The sequence below is a fragment of the Hydra vulgaris genome, chromosome 03 (genome assembly GCF_038396675.1).
Source record: "Hydra vulgaris chromosome 03, alternate assembly HydraT2T_AEP".
NCBI classification, from domain to species: Eukaryota; Metazoa; Cnidaria; class Hydrozoa; order Anthoathecata; family Hydridae; genus Hydra; species Hydra vulgaris.
This window is the reverse complement of record NC_088922.1, coordinates 69725001-69741802: the sequence shown is the minus strand read 5'-3', so window position 1 is coordinate 69741802 and position 16802 is coordinate 69725001. Positions and strand designations below refer to the sequence as shown.

Genomic DNA, 16802 nt, shown 5'->3' with positions numbered 1-16802 from the left:
AAAATCTTTGGAAATAGTTCTACCTTGTCCTTGGGAGAGGTAATAAGATCAGTCCCATGAATGAGAGATATAATGTTAGACCTACCCTTGTTAATGACACAGCTGAAGATTTTTTCAAAGTCTAACTTCTGAGATAAAATACAAGAATGAGTGAACTAAGAATAATGAAGCCTAGCATCAGACAGCACTTTTTTACATTGATTTCTTGCAATAATAGATGTTTGTTCTCAAGAAAGTTGTTCTTCTGAAAAAGATGAAAAAAAATGATTACAGTTAGATATAACAGCTGCACAAGAAGGTGAAAACTATGGAATAGAATAAGGCTTGACTTGGAACCGACAAGAAGAAATAAAAGCTTCTATTCCTGCCTAAAATTAGGCTGTGTAGAAAACTCATATATCAGCTGAGAGAGAAAAGATATCAGCCCAAGGACCGTCACAAAGAAAATCACAAAAAGAAACCCAGTTAGCTTTAGGGTAGTAGTAAATAGTGCAATGGTAGGGTGAGTCTGAAGAAGAAGTATGAGATGAAAGATTTTTAGAGATAATTGCATGGTCAGAACCACCTAAAAAAGAAAAAGGAGAAACTGAACAAAAGCTAGGATCAAAGACAGACATTTATCAATGAGTGAAGCTAAACGATTAGAGTTGTCAGGAAAATGAGTCACAGTTAAGCAACAAACTATCAGAGTAAGAGACTAAGAAATGCAGAAGTTATAAGCTTTAGTGCCAGCAGGGTCAGTGGCATTATAGCCATGCCATTTAGAGTGATAAGTATTAAAATCATCAATAACAATAAGATTGGCAGAGGGGTAAAGAGAAAGGGCAAAATGAATTTGACCAGAAATTAAATCTAAAAGAGTGCAGTCTTGGGAAGAAGGAGAATAATAAAGAACAAAGAGAAAGGCAATAGAGTGAAGAGGTGCTAAGAGGAAACACATTAAGGACTGGTCAAAGGATTCAAACCTGATTTCATGACAAATAGGTGAATTGATGCATATGTATACTCCTAATCCAAGCATGTGAATATTGGAGTTTTTGCAAATCAAAGGATAGTATCCATTAACACTGAGATTTGAAGAAGGAATAGTGAAGAAGTGGAATTTAAATTAGTCTCATTAAGAGCAAGCAAGTCTGGTGAATTTTGCAAGAGGTAAGATTTAACTGATGGAAGGTTGCTTTGCAGACTATTTGTAAAAGATATATTGAAACAGTTAGGTGGTGGGGATGGTTATTTATGTTGAACTTTTTTGGTTACTTTTGGCATGATTTAATTTTAAAGAGAACTTGACTCATCCATAGATAGAGGCTGGCCTTCTATGCAATGAGCTTTGCAGTTTTCTCAGTCCTGTTAATTAACCCAAAGTCACAACTTAGGGCTCCTTATGTGGCCTTGATAATGCAAACATTGTAACACAGGTTTATGTCTATTCCAGCCTAATAAATAAAAAAGGGGTCAAAGCTGGTTAGTAAAATCAATCAGCTAACCTTTTAAGTCTTTGCCTAGGAGGGCTACAAAACTGTAGCTGGAATGCAGTTAATGCAATTATCTGCCCAAGATGAATACTTTAATTGAGACACCATCTCTAGCATTTATTCAATCAAGATCCCCAAGGAAGGGGATTTTCATGCCAGAGTTTGTTTCTCCTAACCTTTGCCTAAAAAAATAAACCCTACAAGGAAGAAAGACATGAGGAAGGGAGTACTGGGTTACATGATGCTAGTAACAAGGATGATGATCCTGAACCTGAACTGACCTGACTCTGAACTGACAAATTTTTTTGTTGTTGTTGAACAAATTTACTCCAAACGAAGCTGCAAGCAATCCCTATTTAAATTAAAAGCAAATGGAAAACAAAGAAAACTGTGATGAATTACAAGTAACACAAGTGAGGTTTACTTGACAGAACAAGAGATAGCTTGTTTGGGCAGGAATCTTAGTGGTATTTGTAGGAAAAATAATAATAAACTTAACAATGATAGGGCATAGGCCTAATCTTGGCAGCTCAAATAAGTCCAACTAGAAAGCGCTTTTGGACCTTGTATTAAAGAGTAAGAGCAAAAATACCAGTTAAATATGACAGTAGTCAGTGGTGTACACTGCATATTTAGATGTTTGAGTTTTGGTACTAACAGGCATTGTGTAAACTCCAAATTTTGTATGCTCATGCTTATACCAAAAAAGAATGTTTTGCAACGAATTGGGGTGATTAAAGCTTGGGAACAAAAAAACCCTAATTTTTGGGCCCACCTACAGGCTTTGTTAAGAAGCGTTACGCAGCTTGCTTTTTACTTGCGAAAAGGCGATTTGCCTACGCGTTCAGCAGTTTTGCGCTACGCAAAAACTTAGATCTTTTAGAATATTTAAATTATCTTTTGATTGTCGTTAACGTGACGTTTATTCAGAAGAAATAAAGTCGTAAGTAAAAGCATTTAACCGCAATTGTAAACTAAAAGATTTTTTGTTAAAGAAACAGTTTGTTAAATAATTTTTTTGTTATTGTTAAAAATTAGTTAAAAAAAATTAAGTGTTTTAATAAGTTTTATCTTAAGGAATTAAATATATAAATTTCTTTTAAATATAAAATTTATTTTTAGTCATAATAGTTTAAAAAATGTACGATTAATTTTAATGTAAATATTTTATTAATAAGATATTTTGTTTATTGTTAATTCAATAACGTAAAGTTTTAATGACGTTCGTTTAATTTATGAAAATAAATTATGATCACGAATATGTTGATGTTTGATATCTTTTTATTTAACTTTTTTTATTACAAATATCTAAACTAACTATAACATATCAAAATTTTTATTATATTTATTAATGATTATATATACCTGCGCACACACACACACACACACACACACACACACACACACACACACACACACACACACACACACACACACAAACACACACACACAAACACACACAAATGAACACCTAAAATTAAAATTTTTGATTTGCTGTACAGAGCTTTAAAAATAATGAAACTATATTCATTAATTACCTAATTGACTTGATACAGGCACATCTGCAGAATTGATATTTACTTCATTTATTTGACTTGTTGTTGGCATGCTCTCAAAATAAAACAACTTTTCAGGTATTGGATTTGGATAACACAAAATTCCTTCCTTATCAACACAGCTAAAAGTCTGGAAATTTAAAAAAACTTACAGACTAATTTTAACAAAACAAATTTCTAAAAAAAATGATACAAATAAATAAATGATAAAAAAATGATTTTATAATAATATTTTCAAAAATTTACAACTTAACTTCACATAATATATGTATATTTATACGTATATATAAACACAAATACACACACACACAACATATATATATATATATATATATATATATATATATATATATATATATATATATATATATATAACTATAAATGCGTTTTTAGATAAGCACTCTGACATCACACTAAAATAGCCTGCTTCAGTACATACATTGATTATCTTATAGCCTGCTGCCACAAGGGAGTGCCGCTACGCCAACTGAGGGTTTGGCAAGGGGCAGCAATCTTTTCTTTCATTATTCTCATTTCTCATTTTTTTCAACTCCATATATATTATTGTAAAATAAAGTAACAATTTGTTATCTAAACACTATAGTAGATATATAGAACCCTCACCCCTCACACAGCTTTTTAACTCCTAAACATAAATTTAACAAACAAGGCCACTGTGAAGAGTTAAGCTAAGTACTAGGGACATGGTGAGGATTGAACTCTGAATTTTTGCTTAAAAAGCGAGCCTACTATCTCTACACCCCATGAACTGCTTTAGTTTTAAGTTTAAAAAAATTTTAAACCAAGAAAAAAATGCTATATTTCAACAACAACAAAAAATTAAAAACTTCTTTTTAACTGAAACTAATATTAATAATTAAACAATGAACAAAAAAATTTGAAACACAAAAAAATTAAAAAATATTTTTTTTAATTTTTGTATTTAAAGTATTTATTAACAAAAAGTATTTATTAACAAAGCCTAACATTTGATACACAAAAAAAGAATTTGAACCACCCTTAAATACTTTTCCATAATCTCATATTTATTCCTTCAATTTGAAAACCAATTAAAAAGAAAGTTAAAAGAGAACTAACAGTAATGCTACCCAAAGCATGCACTAAATCAATTCTTCTAGGTAAACCTTGTGGATCTCCACGAAGAATCTTCCAAAAGGATTTCCAAACAGCTAAACGATCAACATGTTCAAGCTATAAAAGAGTCAAAATCCTTAAAAATAATTTATGTTGAGTTTTTATTAATAAAAAAGACATCAGCTTACTATAATTTCCTCTGAGTCGCTTGCTTTGGTATATAGCTAAACATATAAATTAAATTAAGTCAAACTAAAATAAAAAATACATATAAGTTTAAAATTGCAAATTTTTTATTTATAAAAGATAAATATAAATGATAACTTTTTATTAATAAAAATTACTAATTAAAAAACAAACAAATAAAAAAAAATTTAATTTTAAAATCGTTTTTAAAAAAAAACTTTTTGTTTATCCTTACTTTTGAGTATATTGAGAGAAGAACTCGTAACCTTGCTGCACCATAAAATGAAACAAACTTCCATATGATGGGAAATGTAAGAGGTAACAACGGGAAAATAGAATGACACTAAGAAATTTATTTAAAAAATTGTTAGAAAAAATAATTAAAAAATTAAAACTATTATTCTTATTCTAAGATTCTGTTGTGCAATTCTATGATAATACTGTTGTACAGTTTTGATGGTGTAACTTGGTGGTGGTAATGTTTTAAAGGTGTAACTTGGTGGTGGTAATGTTTTGATGGTGTAACTTGGTAATGGTAATGTTTTGATGGTGTAACATGATGGTGGTAATGTTTTGATGGTGTAACATGGTGGTGGTAATGTTTTGATGGTGTAACTTGGTGGTGGTAATGTTGTAACAGGACTTTTATTTAGGACAATTACTCTCAGTAATTGTCCTAAACAAAAATAATTGATCTGAGTAATTATGCTACTTTTTTCTTAAGATTCTGAGTAATTATGCTAATTATGCTATTGTTTTCTAAAAATTCTGATTTATTATGCTAATTATGATACTGTTTTCTAAAGATTCTGAGTAATAACAAATATTACACTCGCATATTTAGATTTTTAAATATTACATTGAACAAAATAATTCAAATAATGATTAACAGTATATGAGTAAGTGAAGCTTCAGTAAAAAATCATAGATACAAAATCACATTGAAGACAAAATATAATGAACTTATATTGAGTTTTGATATATTTTTCTGAATGATTTATTTGAAACATAAAAACAAAAAATCATGATCTATTTACTTAATATTCAAGTGATCAAATCAATTTAAAAAAACAAAATTAGAAACAAAAATATGCTTAGAAAAAGAAAATAGATCAATACAAAATAAAAATAAGGAAGTTAATTGCAATAATTTTACAAATGCTTAAAAAAAAATGTATTTGCAATAATTTTTTATTTAAATACTGGTATTAAAAAAATTTATTTTTACTGGTATTAAAAAAATCATTTCCAGGTTAAATCCAGAAGCTTCAGGAATTAATCTCCATCTTATTATGTTGACCAGTAAAACAAATAACTAAAAAAAAATGTACTTATAATTAAAAAAAATAAAATAGCTGAGGCATAGATAATTAAACAGTTTAACACACACACACAAAAAAAATAAGAAATTAAGAAAATCAATAGAAAAAAAAAAATACATTTTGATGAAACTCAATGGAAAAGATTAAGCTTTAACTCAATTACAGAAAAATTAAAAACAAAATGTTAAGCTACAGTAAGTTCAACCATGGAAAGTTCAAGCATAAAAATTTCCATTGTAGAAAGGTCAAATTAAACTTATAACTAAAGATTATAAGATCTAAGAGTATAAAATTTCAAGAAAATTTCACAAACAATTGATAACTTACCACAACAGCAAAAAGTAATCTTCTTTCAATAAATTGACGAATAATTTTTGCATCAGCATTACAAATGCTTACCAACTTATGAGAATTTTCATGAAAATAAGAGCTAAATAAATAAAAACATCAAATAGCAATATTTAATGAACCAAAAGTTGTATCAAGCAGAAATTTGGTACATAAATAGTCATAAAATCACTGCAAATAAATTGAACAACTATAATATTTTCAGACATTATGACAATTAAAATGGCATTAAATCAATTAAACTAATATGACATTAAATCAATTAAAATATCACTTCATTTAATATGTATCACTTTTACAACCTAAAATGAAGATATCAAACATCCCTTTTAAAATACAACATATTATTTATGGCTTATTTAAATGCTGAATCAGCATAAGTTGTAAATAGCAATATTATCAGTTATCAGCAATGTAATTGAAGTTGTATTTTTTTGCTTCATTTGAAACAAAAATTATCAACAATAAATTTATTTGGTAAACAAAAATTTATTAAAAAATTTTTTTTTTTACTAAATAAATTTATTGTTGATAATTTAAAAAAAAAGTTCTGTATTGTCTTATTTGAAAAATCTTTACTTATAAGTTATTTTTTTGTATCACAGAACAACTAGGTTGAGTGTTTGCAATGAAGACTGACTGAAGATGTTTATTTTGACACTTAAGTGTGCAATATCAAGAGGTCTGACACAGATAATACAATTACAACTTACACACTACCATAAGATTTATTTATTTAACTTCTTCACTAACAGAATAGTTCACAAATAGAGTAGTTTAACAGAAGAAATAATGTAAAGGACTTCAAGTTTGATCTTTTCAAAAACAAACAAAAATTTAATTATAAACAAACTTTATTTTGCAATGTCAAAGTTTCTAAAGTTGTAGAATCAGCACATTAAAATTGTCACATGTATAGCACAAGTTTATAATTATTTAATTACCTTAATCATGTTTTTAACAAAAAATACTTTATGTTATTCCCCTCCCCAAGGTCGAGAGGGCCACTACAGTCAAGGTCGAGAGGGCCACCACAGTCAAGGAAGCTACTTTATTGTGGTTGCAACTCTCTCAACTTCTTCTTAACTCTGAAACAACTTAAAAACGAACCTTAACAAACTTGTGCACGGAGAAACAAGCTGAGCGTGGTACTACCAGGGACATGGTAGGGATCCAATTTGGAACTTCTCACATATGAAGCAAGTGCTCTATCACTACACCACTAATGCATTTATACAATTTTCTATAAAATATTTCTAAAACTTTCATATTTTTAAATATTCATATTTTCATATTGTTTTTTTAAATATTCTAATAAGATCTAAACAGTAAACAAAGTACAGAATAATAAACATGAAAGCTATATGGTCAGTAACAGACAAATATTAGGACTGGAAAGTAAAAACAATTTTTGACGCATAAGCGCATGTTCTTTTAGCACATGTTCTTTTAGCACATGTTCTTTTAGCACATGTTCTTTTAGCACATGTTCTTTAAGCACATGTTCTTTTAGCGCATGTTCAGCTCTTATTATTCTTATTGTTTAAAGTATTCAAAAGATGTAAAAAACGTACATCATACAGACATACAAAAGTATTCATACAGACGTTCAAAACTCAAACAAAGTTATTTTACGTTTGTCTTCATTATAAAGTGATAGATAAAAAATGTACAGTAGACTTAATAAAAAGAAGATAAAAAAATTCAATGAATTACATCAGAAATACTTGACATTATAACAGAAATTACAGAAACAATCTTATATATCTTCATATAAGAGTCAATTCAAGGTTAAGCTATTGTGAACTTACCAACACATTCAATAAAGAACAGAAAAACATCTTTCTTTAAATACAATTACAAATATTTTACTTTCTCAAGATAAAATTTGACCTTTCTGCAGTGGAACATTCTATACTTCAACTTTCCATGGTTAAACTTTCTGTACTTAACTTTTTTTAAACTTGATGTGATTGAATTAAAGTAAATCCTATTTCTTCTAGATCTTTTCTTTTAAGTTTAGTAAAAATTATTGGCGTTAGACAGCTGATAAAAAATCCATGCTGACTGTCAGAGATTGACTCAAATACCAAGGTGGTGTAAGGTGGTGTAGGAGAGATTTTCCAAAAAAGTAGTAAAAGTAACTTTGAAGTAATAAATAGAATATTTAAATTTGAAAAGTATATTAATTGTTTTAATTTTACAGAGTAGGTGTGTGCATCATGGCCAAATCAACTAACACACCTATATAGATAAGTTAGATCATTGTTCTTTCAGTAGACATGCTGACTGATCAACAACAACAAAAAAAGCGGCAGATACAACCTCTGCTCACACACCACAGTGAATAAAAGATAACAAAGTAGATTAATTGCCCTGGCCAGCTGAATTACCAGACTTGAATTCAATTGAAACAATTTGGGGTTGGATGGACAAAGAATCAGTAAATAAAATCTGTAAATAACCTAAAGCAAGAACTAGATACCGTTCTGAGAAAAAAATGTAACCAAAATGAGCAACATTAAAATTGTTAAAATGATGCAAAAAGTATGTGTAGCCTGCAAAAAAGTATATGAGTAACATTTGAAATACTAATTTGGATGTCTATTTTTGTTTCACCTATAATAACAATAATAAACAGTGTAAAAAGCAATGTATACATGTTTAGTCATACGCATACAAGTGAACTTGTTTTTTTATTTGCAATATTTTGTTTCAGGTTTTCTTATATAAACTTTTTGCTACATATTGTTCTAACATAAATAATGAGAAGGTCAAATGGCATTCTGTAAGTGAAAGGTTTGACTCTCATTAAAGCACAACTTTCACAATATTTTTCTATCCTTTGTCCTTATTATACCATAACCATTGATTTTGTTATTATATAATTATGTTTATGTTTTATTATAAGTTTTATTATTGAATAATTGTATAGTTATTTTTAACATTTCCCTTGCCTAAAATTAGCATGAATATTGCCATTATGAACTTTAATACTATTAACACTTCTCCTATACTTATTATTTTGAGATCTTTTTCCTGCTGGATTCTTTATCTAATTATTTAGAGTGCATTCTTCTTTAGTATCTAGAATTTTATATTTTCTCTGTTTCCATAAACATACACAACCCATTATGATCTACCATATGCAACCAGAACACATCTTTTTATTTATTTCACTTTTTTATTGTTTACAAATAAAAAAATTTCACTGCATAAAGACTAAAATACAAATAAAAAATATATATTTATGAGGTGATAGCAATTAAAAGTACCTTATTAATGTTTCCACAGGAGTTTGCATTACTTCAAATCTTTGTCTAGGAAATGGGTCACATTCTTTATCTAAATTAAACAAAATAATCAAAAACCAAATATAAATAAAAATATAAATAAAGAGCAAATTTTGGTACAATAAGTTTAATTTTATTAAAAGAAAACTGTTTACTGTTTAATGATGCTGGATTAAAAGTATCTCCTGCTTCGAGTATATGTAGTGGCCCAGAAGTGTCATCTGATTGTATCTAAAATAATTCTAAACACTTTATCATCTTTTAAATTCTTGCATGATTGAGACCTAAATTATTAGGTTTTGGTCCAATAAACATACAGTAAATTTTTTAACTCTATATAAAAATCAAGTTGAGAAATTAAAAAAAAAAATTTACATTCGTAACAATTTACCCATTTGATGGGAAACTAAGTTTGAATCCAAAGACTATTCTTTCATGTGCTTTCGTTTAGCACCAATTCACTCTATTGGCTTTCTTTTTGTTCTATATCGCTCTCCTTCACCTCAAGACTGCACTCTTTTTGATGTTATTTCTGATCATACTGACCAAGCGATTCTCTTTATCCATCAGCTAATATAGTTGTTTTCGGTGACTTTAATGCTCACCATACTGAATGGCTTGGCTCAAGTCTTAGTGATTCTGCAGGCATCAAAGCCCACAACTTTTGCCTTTCTCAATCCCTAACTCAAATAGTCATCTTTCCAACTTGCTTTCCAGACAACCCAAATCATTTACCTTCTCTACTCGACTTATGTCTTGTTTCTGGTCCTAGTCAGTGCTCAGTCTCTCTACATTCACCCTTAGGTGCTTCTGATCACAGTTTGATCTCTCTAAAACTAATATCTCATTCTTCTTCATCATCTGAATACCCCAATTATCATACCTCTTACAACTACAGTAAAGCTGACTGGGATTCTTTCCGTGATTTTCTGCGTGATGGCCCTTGGGTAGACCCTCTTTTGTCTTCCTATCGACAAATGCGCATCTTACATAACTTCGTCGATTCAGGCTGGCATGGAATCTTTTGTTCCCTCTTGACGATTCCAGGTCAAGCCTTACTCTCCTCCATGGTTTTCCTCACACTATGGTGCTGCGATTGCCAATCAAAACCGTTACTTCTATATCTACTAGCGAAACAAAGTTGAATTGTTTGCTAAGAACTTTCATCAATATCATCTCTTGATTCCACTAGTTGTGTTTTACCTAATATTGCCAACTAACAGGTTGATCCATTGCTTGACATTCATATCACTCCAGCTTCTGTATCTAAAGTGATTTCCTGCCTAGACTCTTCTACAGCTTGTAGCCCGGAAAACATACCTGTTATTGTCTTGCAGAAGTGTTCTCCGGAGCTGTCATCTATACTCTCAAAATTATTCAACTAGTGCTTATCAGAGTCTTGTTTTCCAGCCTGCTGGAAAGCGGCATCTGTTACCCCCTATCTTCAAAAATTCTGGAGAGCGATCTGATTCGACTAACTAACATTTTATTAGTCTTCTTCCTATCATAAGCAAGGTCTTTGAATCTTTAATTAACAAACACTTTCTCATTTTGAACCTAATAACTCACTTTCTGACCATCAATATAATAATGGATTTTGATCTTCTCGTTCTACAGCTGATTTGCTAGCAGTAATAACTGATAGGTTTTATCTTGCATTAGATAAAGGTGGAGAGGTCAAGGCCATTGCTCTTGACATTTCAAAGGCTTTTTATAAAGTTTGGCATGCTGGTCTTCTCCATAAGCTTTCTTCTTATGATGTATCTGGTAACATCCTTAAGATTATTGAATTTTTCCTTTCCAATCGTAGTATAAAAGTTGTCCTTGATGGACAGCACTCTTCTTCTTATTCTGTAACTTTAGGGGTTCCTTAAGGTTTTATCCTTGGCCCTATACTCTTTTTAATTTACATTAACGATCTTCCAGATATTCTCACATCTAAGGTGGCATTGTATGCTGATGATACTACCATTTATTCTTGTCGTGATAAGAAACCAACACTCTCTGATTGCTTTGAGGGGGCATTTGAGCTTGAAAAGGATCTCACTTTTGCTACAGCATGGGGCTCACAGTGGCTGGTGAACTTCAATACAGATAAAACTCAATTTATTTCAGCCAATTGTTATCGCAATAATTTAGATCTGCCTATATTTATGAACGGTGATGTACTTGATGAGTCACCTACTTTTCATCTTCTAGGATTAACTCTTACTTCCAATCTTTTTTTTTTTTTTTTGTTATTCACCTCCTCAAGGCCAAGAAGGCCACTACAGATGAGGAGGCTACTTATTAATGGTTATAACCCTCTCTCAACTCTATAGCTCCAAAACACGAACCTTGACGAACAAGGCCGCTGCGCGGAGAAACAAGTTGAGCGCGGTACTACCAGGGGTGTAATGGGGATCAAACTCAGAACCTCTCGCTTATGAAGCGAGCGCTTTACCACTACACCACTACCACATATCTTTCTTGGAAACCATATATCAAATCAGTTGCAAAATTAGCATCTGCTAAGGTTGCATCTCTTTATCGAGCTCGTCACTTTCTTACTTAGGATTCTATTCTCTATCTCTATAAATCTCAAATCCGGCATTGTATGGAACACTGTTGCCATATCTGGGGCGGATCTTTTTATGATGCCCTTTCTCTTTTAGAGAAGGTGCAAAAACACATTGTAAACATAGTTGGACCTGCTCTTGCAGCCAACCTCCAACCATTATCACATTGACGCAATGTAGCTTCTCTTTCTCTTTTCTACAAATACTATAATGGGCACTGCTCTAAAGAGCTAGCGTCTCTTGTGCCATCTATTAAAATTCATTCTCGCGTTACTTGTCATTCAATTAAGTCTTATCCTTTTTCTGTGACTGTTCCTAAGTGCTTCAAAAAGGCTTATTCACCTAGTTTTTTTCCTCGAACATCAGCTCTTTGGAACTCGCTTCCTTTATCTTGCTTTTCTGATTCATATAATTTGCAATCCTTTAAGTCGTCCGTTAATCCTTATCTTGCTCTACAATCTTCATCTTTTCTCTTTCAGTAACTTCCAACTTTAATTAGTGGCTGCTTACAGCCTTGATGGAAGCAAAGATGCTTAAAAAAACAAAAAAAAACAAAAAAAAAAAAACTTAAGCTCTGAAAATTAATAAAGAAAAAAAAAAATTTAGCCTTTTTTTTTTCTTAATTTAATTTTAAATAAATGATTTTTAATTATCAATTTTTTAATCATCTTTTTAATCATTTGTGTTTATCTTGCTTAGTTTTATCTGAAGATAAGGAGCTTTAAAGGTATTTCTTGAATAGATGAATTTACTGGTGGAAGTAAATGTTACTTAAGTTATGCTAATAACAATTTTTATTGTATATATAATAATATTATATATAGACAAAAACTTTTAACATATTTACTATTATCTTAATTTTGATTCAAATATTAACATAACAGTTTATTTAACTTTTACTTAAGGTTACTAAATAATTTTTAAAATGATTTTAAGGCGCCTTTTAATCTAAAGATAATTAAAGAGATAATTATAGTTAACTTAATAATTTAAAAAATATGTTATTTTTCTTTGATTAAAAAACATATTATATTTTAAAAAATATAATACTATTTTTTAATCATTAGGCATAATTTTAAAAAATTACGCCTGATAAATAAGTTACATTTACTATGGATTTTTTCAAACATTAAAGACATTGAAGTTTAAAAATAACTAGATCCTGATAAAACTTTTATTAAGATATGGTAATCATTATTTTTATTATTAGTCAAAAAATTTAAAGTCAAAAAGAATATGGAAAAGAAACAAAACTTTCTGAAAAAGTTACTTTTTGTTTTTACGTTTTCTTTAAATAAATAAAATTGCAAGCTCAAGATCAAAAGTTCATTAATAAAAAATTAAATTTTTGCAATTTGTTATTAAGACTGAAACTTTTACTTTCGTTGATTAATTATCAAAAACAGTTAATTGCCAACAAACAAAGTTAACTTTACTCTGAACGGATATTTTAAAATCGTTCTATCTTTCGAAAAAGCAAACTTTTCACACATTCCACTGTTATAAAATTTTGTATTAAGTTTTTAATCTAAGTTTTATAAAAATTTTTAAACTAAAATTCAGTTAGGAACCAAAGGACAACTATGCCACATAATTACTTGAAACAAGCAAGTGTTTTTTAATTCATTTTATTATCCTGAAGAAACTAACTTTTTTACTAAATTATAATTGCTCTGTTCATTAAGAGCTTTAAGTACTCTATTTGTAGAATGCAATAACATAATTGATATATATATATATATATATATATATATATATATATCAATTATGTTAATGCATTCTACAAATAGAGTACTTAAAGTTCTTAATGAACAGAGCAATTATAATTTAATAAAAACACTTACACTACCGTTCATAGTTATTCAAATGACATTAACTTTCTTAAAAAAATATTTTTTATGTTTATTAACAATTTTTTATGTTTTATGAGAATAGAAACAGGAGTAAAAAACGGCATGTAACATAGCTGTAACCTTAGCAGTTGTTAACTTTAGAAAGGATTGGATATATGGTTTCCATAAAAAGTAAACAGTATATGATAATCTGACTTAGTACTAATTATTAGGATAAGAATACCAACAATTACAATTATTAGCAATAAAATAAGTTGAGATATTGTTAGTATTGAAATAATTATTAAAACAAACTTACTTCTTTGCATCGTGTAAAAGATACGGCACCAGACCCAAGGATAATGACATCCCCTTCAACTACTAAATTCCATGGTAAGTTTACTACATGACCATCTCTATATGTCCAAACTAATGTAAAGGATCTTGAATCTGGTAAAGTAAGACTTGGATATTGGTTGTCTGACCAAGTAACTGTTTCTAAAAATATATAATACGAAAACTAAAAAGAAACAAAAAATAGAAAAAAAGGAATAACTTCATTTTATTATTCTTTAAATATAAAGTAAATATAAAATAAAAAATAAAAATATAAAGTAAATATAAAATAAAAAATAAAAATATAAAGTAAATATAAAATAAAAAATAAAAATATAAAGTAAATATAAAATAAAAATTAAAATATAAAGTAAATATAAAATAAAAAATAAAAATATAAAGTAAATATAAAATAAAAATAAAAATATAAAGTAAATATAAAATAAAAAATAAAAATATAAAGTAAATATAAAATAAAAATTAAAATATAAAGTAAATATAAAATAAAAATAAAAATATAAAGTAAATATAAAATAAAAAATAAAAATATAAAGTAAATATAAAATAAAAATTAAAATATAAAGTAAATATAAAATAAAAATTAAAATATAAAGTAAATATAAAATAAAAATAAAAATATAAAGTAAATATAAAATAAAAAATTAAAATATAAAGTAAATATAAAATAAAAATTAAAATATAAAGTAAATATAAAATAAAAATTAAAATATAAAGTAAATATAAAATATATGTATAAAATGTAGAGATATTCGACAAAATCACAAATAGTGATTTTGTCGAATATCGAATATTGGGCTATACACTTGACTGAAGCACCAAATATTTGGCAAAACTATCACAGCACGCATTATTTGTTGTTACATTAAATTGTTGTTACACCAATCGTTACTCTTCAAACTATTCAAAATGATTACAAAAATAACCAACTCAAGTTTATCTTGCATATCAGAGGTTGCTATAGATATAGCAAAAAGAACTACAAACTTATTGAAAATCTTCACAATAACCTGAACTTAAAACATAGTTTAACTTTAATGGGAATGTCAACTGTATGGTTGCATTTTTTATTGATGCACATTCTGAAACTAATTTTAAGAGATTAGTTAAAACACAACAAGAAAAACAAAAACAAAAATTTTAAATGCTCTGAGAAAGATTAAGTCAGTGTAAGCTTAATCCTTCTCAGTGATAGGCTGCACAACAGCAATGAACCATCACCGATGTCTAGTGGCACTGGTGATGGTTTATCTTCATTCCACCTTCTCCAAGGTTCCTTCCCCAATACAAAACAAACACTCAATTATTATTAAATTCTGACTAGCAAATTCAAAATTCTTTATAAAAATTTTACATTCTTAATTCAATGAAATAAAATACTTTGACAAATTTATAGACAACCCCTTATATCAGGAACTGTTATTTGCTACCAACTCAAAGGAATAATGAATTTTTTTTTGTATAAAATTATTGTTAAAATTAACACAAAATAAATTTCTCTCATAATACAAAAAAAATCATAGGGTGAGTGAGCAATTTTTTTTTTTTTAAGACTTCATTTAGACCCTAGAAAATATTTTTCTTAAAATGAATGCAACTTAAACATATTCCTCTTCACTTTAATATTAAATCTTAATTCTAATTAGATCGTTCACTTTATTTTTAACCTTTTATTCACTTTTATTTTCCACCATTAATTCTTTGTTAACACACACAGATATACTTATATATATATATATATATATATATATATATATATATATATATATATATATATATATATATATATATATATATATATATATATATATATATACATATAAATATATATAAAAAATAATATATATTTTCGTGTGTGTGTATGTATATATATATATATATATATATATATAAATATATATATAAAATAATATATATTTCTGTGTGTGTGCGTGTGTGTGTGTGTGTGTATATATATATATATATATATATATATATATATATATATATATATATATATATATATATATATATATATATATAAATTCAAAAATAGTCAGAACAGTGAAACAAGTAGAAAATCCAGTAAATCTTTTTTCTCACCATATTTTTATTAAAAACAATAATTACCAAAAAAAAACTTTCGTTGCTAAGCTCAAGAAAGATGTAAAGTTAGAAAAAAGGTTCAATTACACTTTTGTGGGCACAATGACAAGTATAAACATGGTTGTCGAATCGATCAGTTGATAAGCCAGTTCTGCAACTGGAAATATGTCCATTTATACGTAATCTTGAATTATTAGTTTTACCAGTATATGTTTGTTTTTTGCATGTTAAACATTTTAGGTAATAAATTACATTTTTGCTGTTGCATGTGATGCGACTTTTCACTTTCCAAATAGTACCGTTACTTGTTTTAAACTTATCTATTTCTTGAAGGTATAGTTTGCAAATTTTGCACCGAATATCTTTGCATTTAAATATGCCAATCTTCTTACTAGTTACTTCAATATTTGAAGAAGTCTTCTTAGTAAGTTAGGAGGTTGTTTAAAAGCTAATACCAGGTGAATATTAAAAAAAAATTTTTTAATTCTTTCATTATAAGATACTTTGAGCAAAAAGTTAGCTTCTGTTATAAAAGGTTCGCAATTGAGAGTACTATAGAATGTTGTCACTAAAGGAAACATTTCTTTAGATTCTTTTTTTGGTGCTGGTCCTTGTAGTTTTGCATTATGGAATGCTTTTTCTATAATTTCATCAAGGTATTCGCAATCTTTTAACCATGACTTTAGTACTATTAGGCG

The 16802-nt window shown here is 28.1% G+C and overlaps 1 protein-coding gene across 3 annotated transcripts in view; it reads right to left on the bottom strand.

The window, feature by feature from the left end:
* LOC100199673 (transmembrane protein 94) overlaps positions 1-16802 on the bottom strand; it is a 94278-nt gene that overhangs the window by 74748 nt on the left and 2728 nt on the right. For all 3 annotated transcript variants that reach the window (XR_010637773.1, XM_065794111.1, XM_065794112.1), the window contains exons 3-11: positions 13985-14163; positions 9431-9506; positions 9258-9327; positions 5962-6064; positions 5541-5627; positions 4548-4655; positions 4315-4350; positions 4130-4243; positions 3014-3161 (exon numbers count right to left, since the gene is read on the bottom strand). Coding sequence is in view for 2 of the 3 variants with exons in the window: in XM_065794111.1 (XP_065650183.1) it covers positions 3014-3161; positions 4130-4243; positions 4315-4350; positions 4548-4655; positions 5541-5627; positions 5962-6064; positions 9258-9327; positions 9431-9506; positions 13985-14163 (921 nt within the window). In the remaining variant the exon portion in view is untranslated. The remainder of the gene's footprint in view (positions 1-3013; positions 3162-4129; positions 4244-4314; positions 4351-4547; positions 4656-5540; positions 5628-5961; positions 6065-9257; positions 9328-9430; positions 9507-13984; positions 14164-16802) is intronic.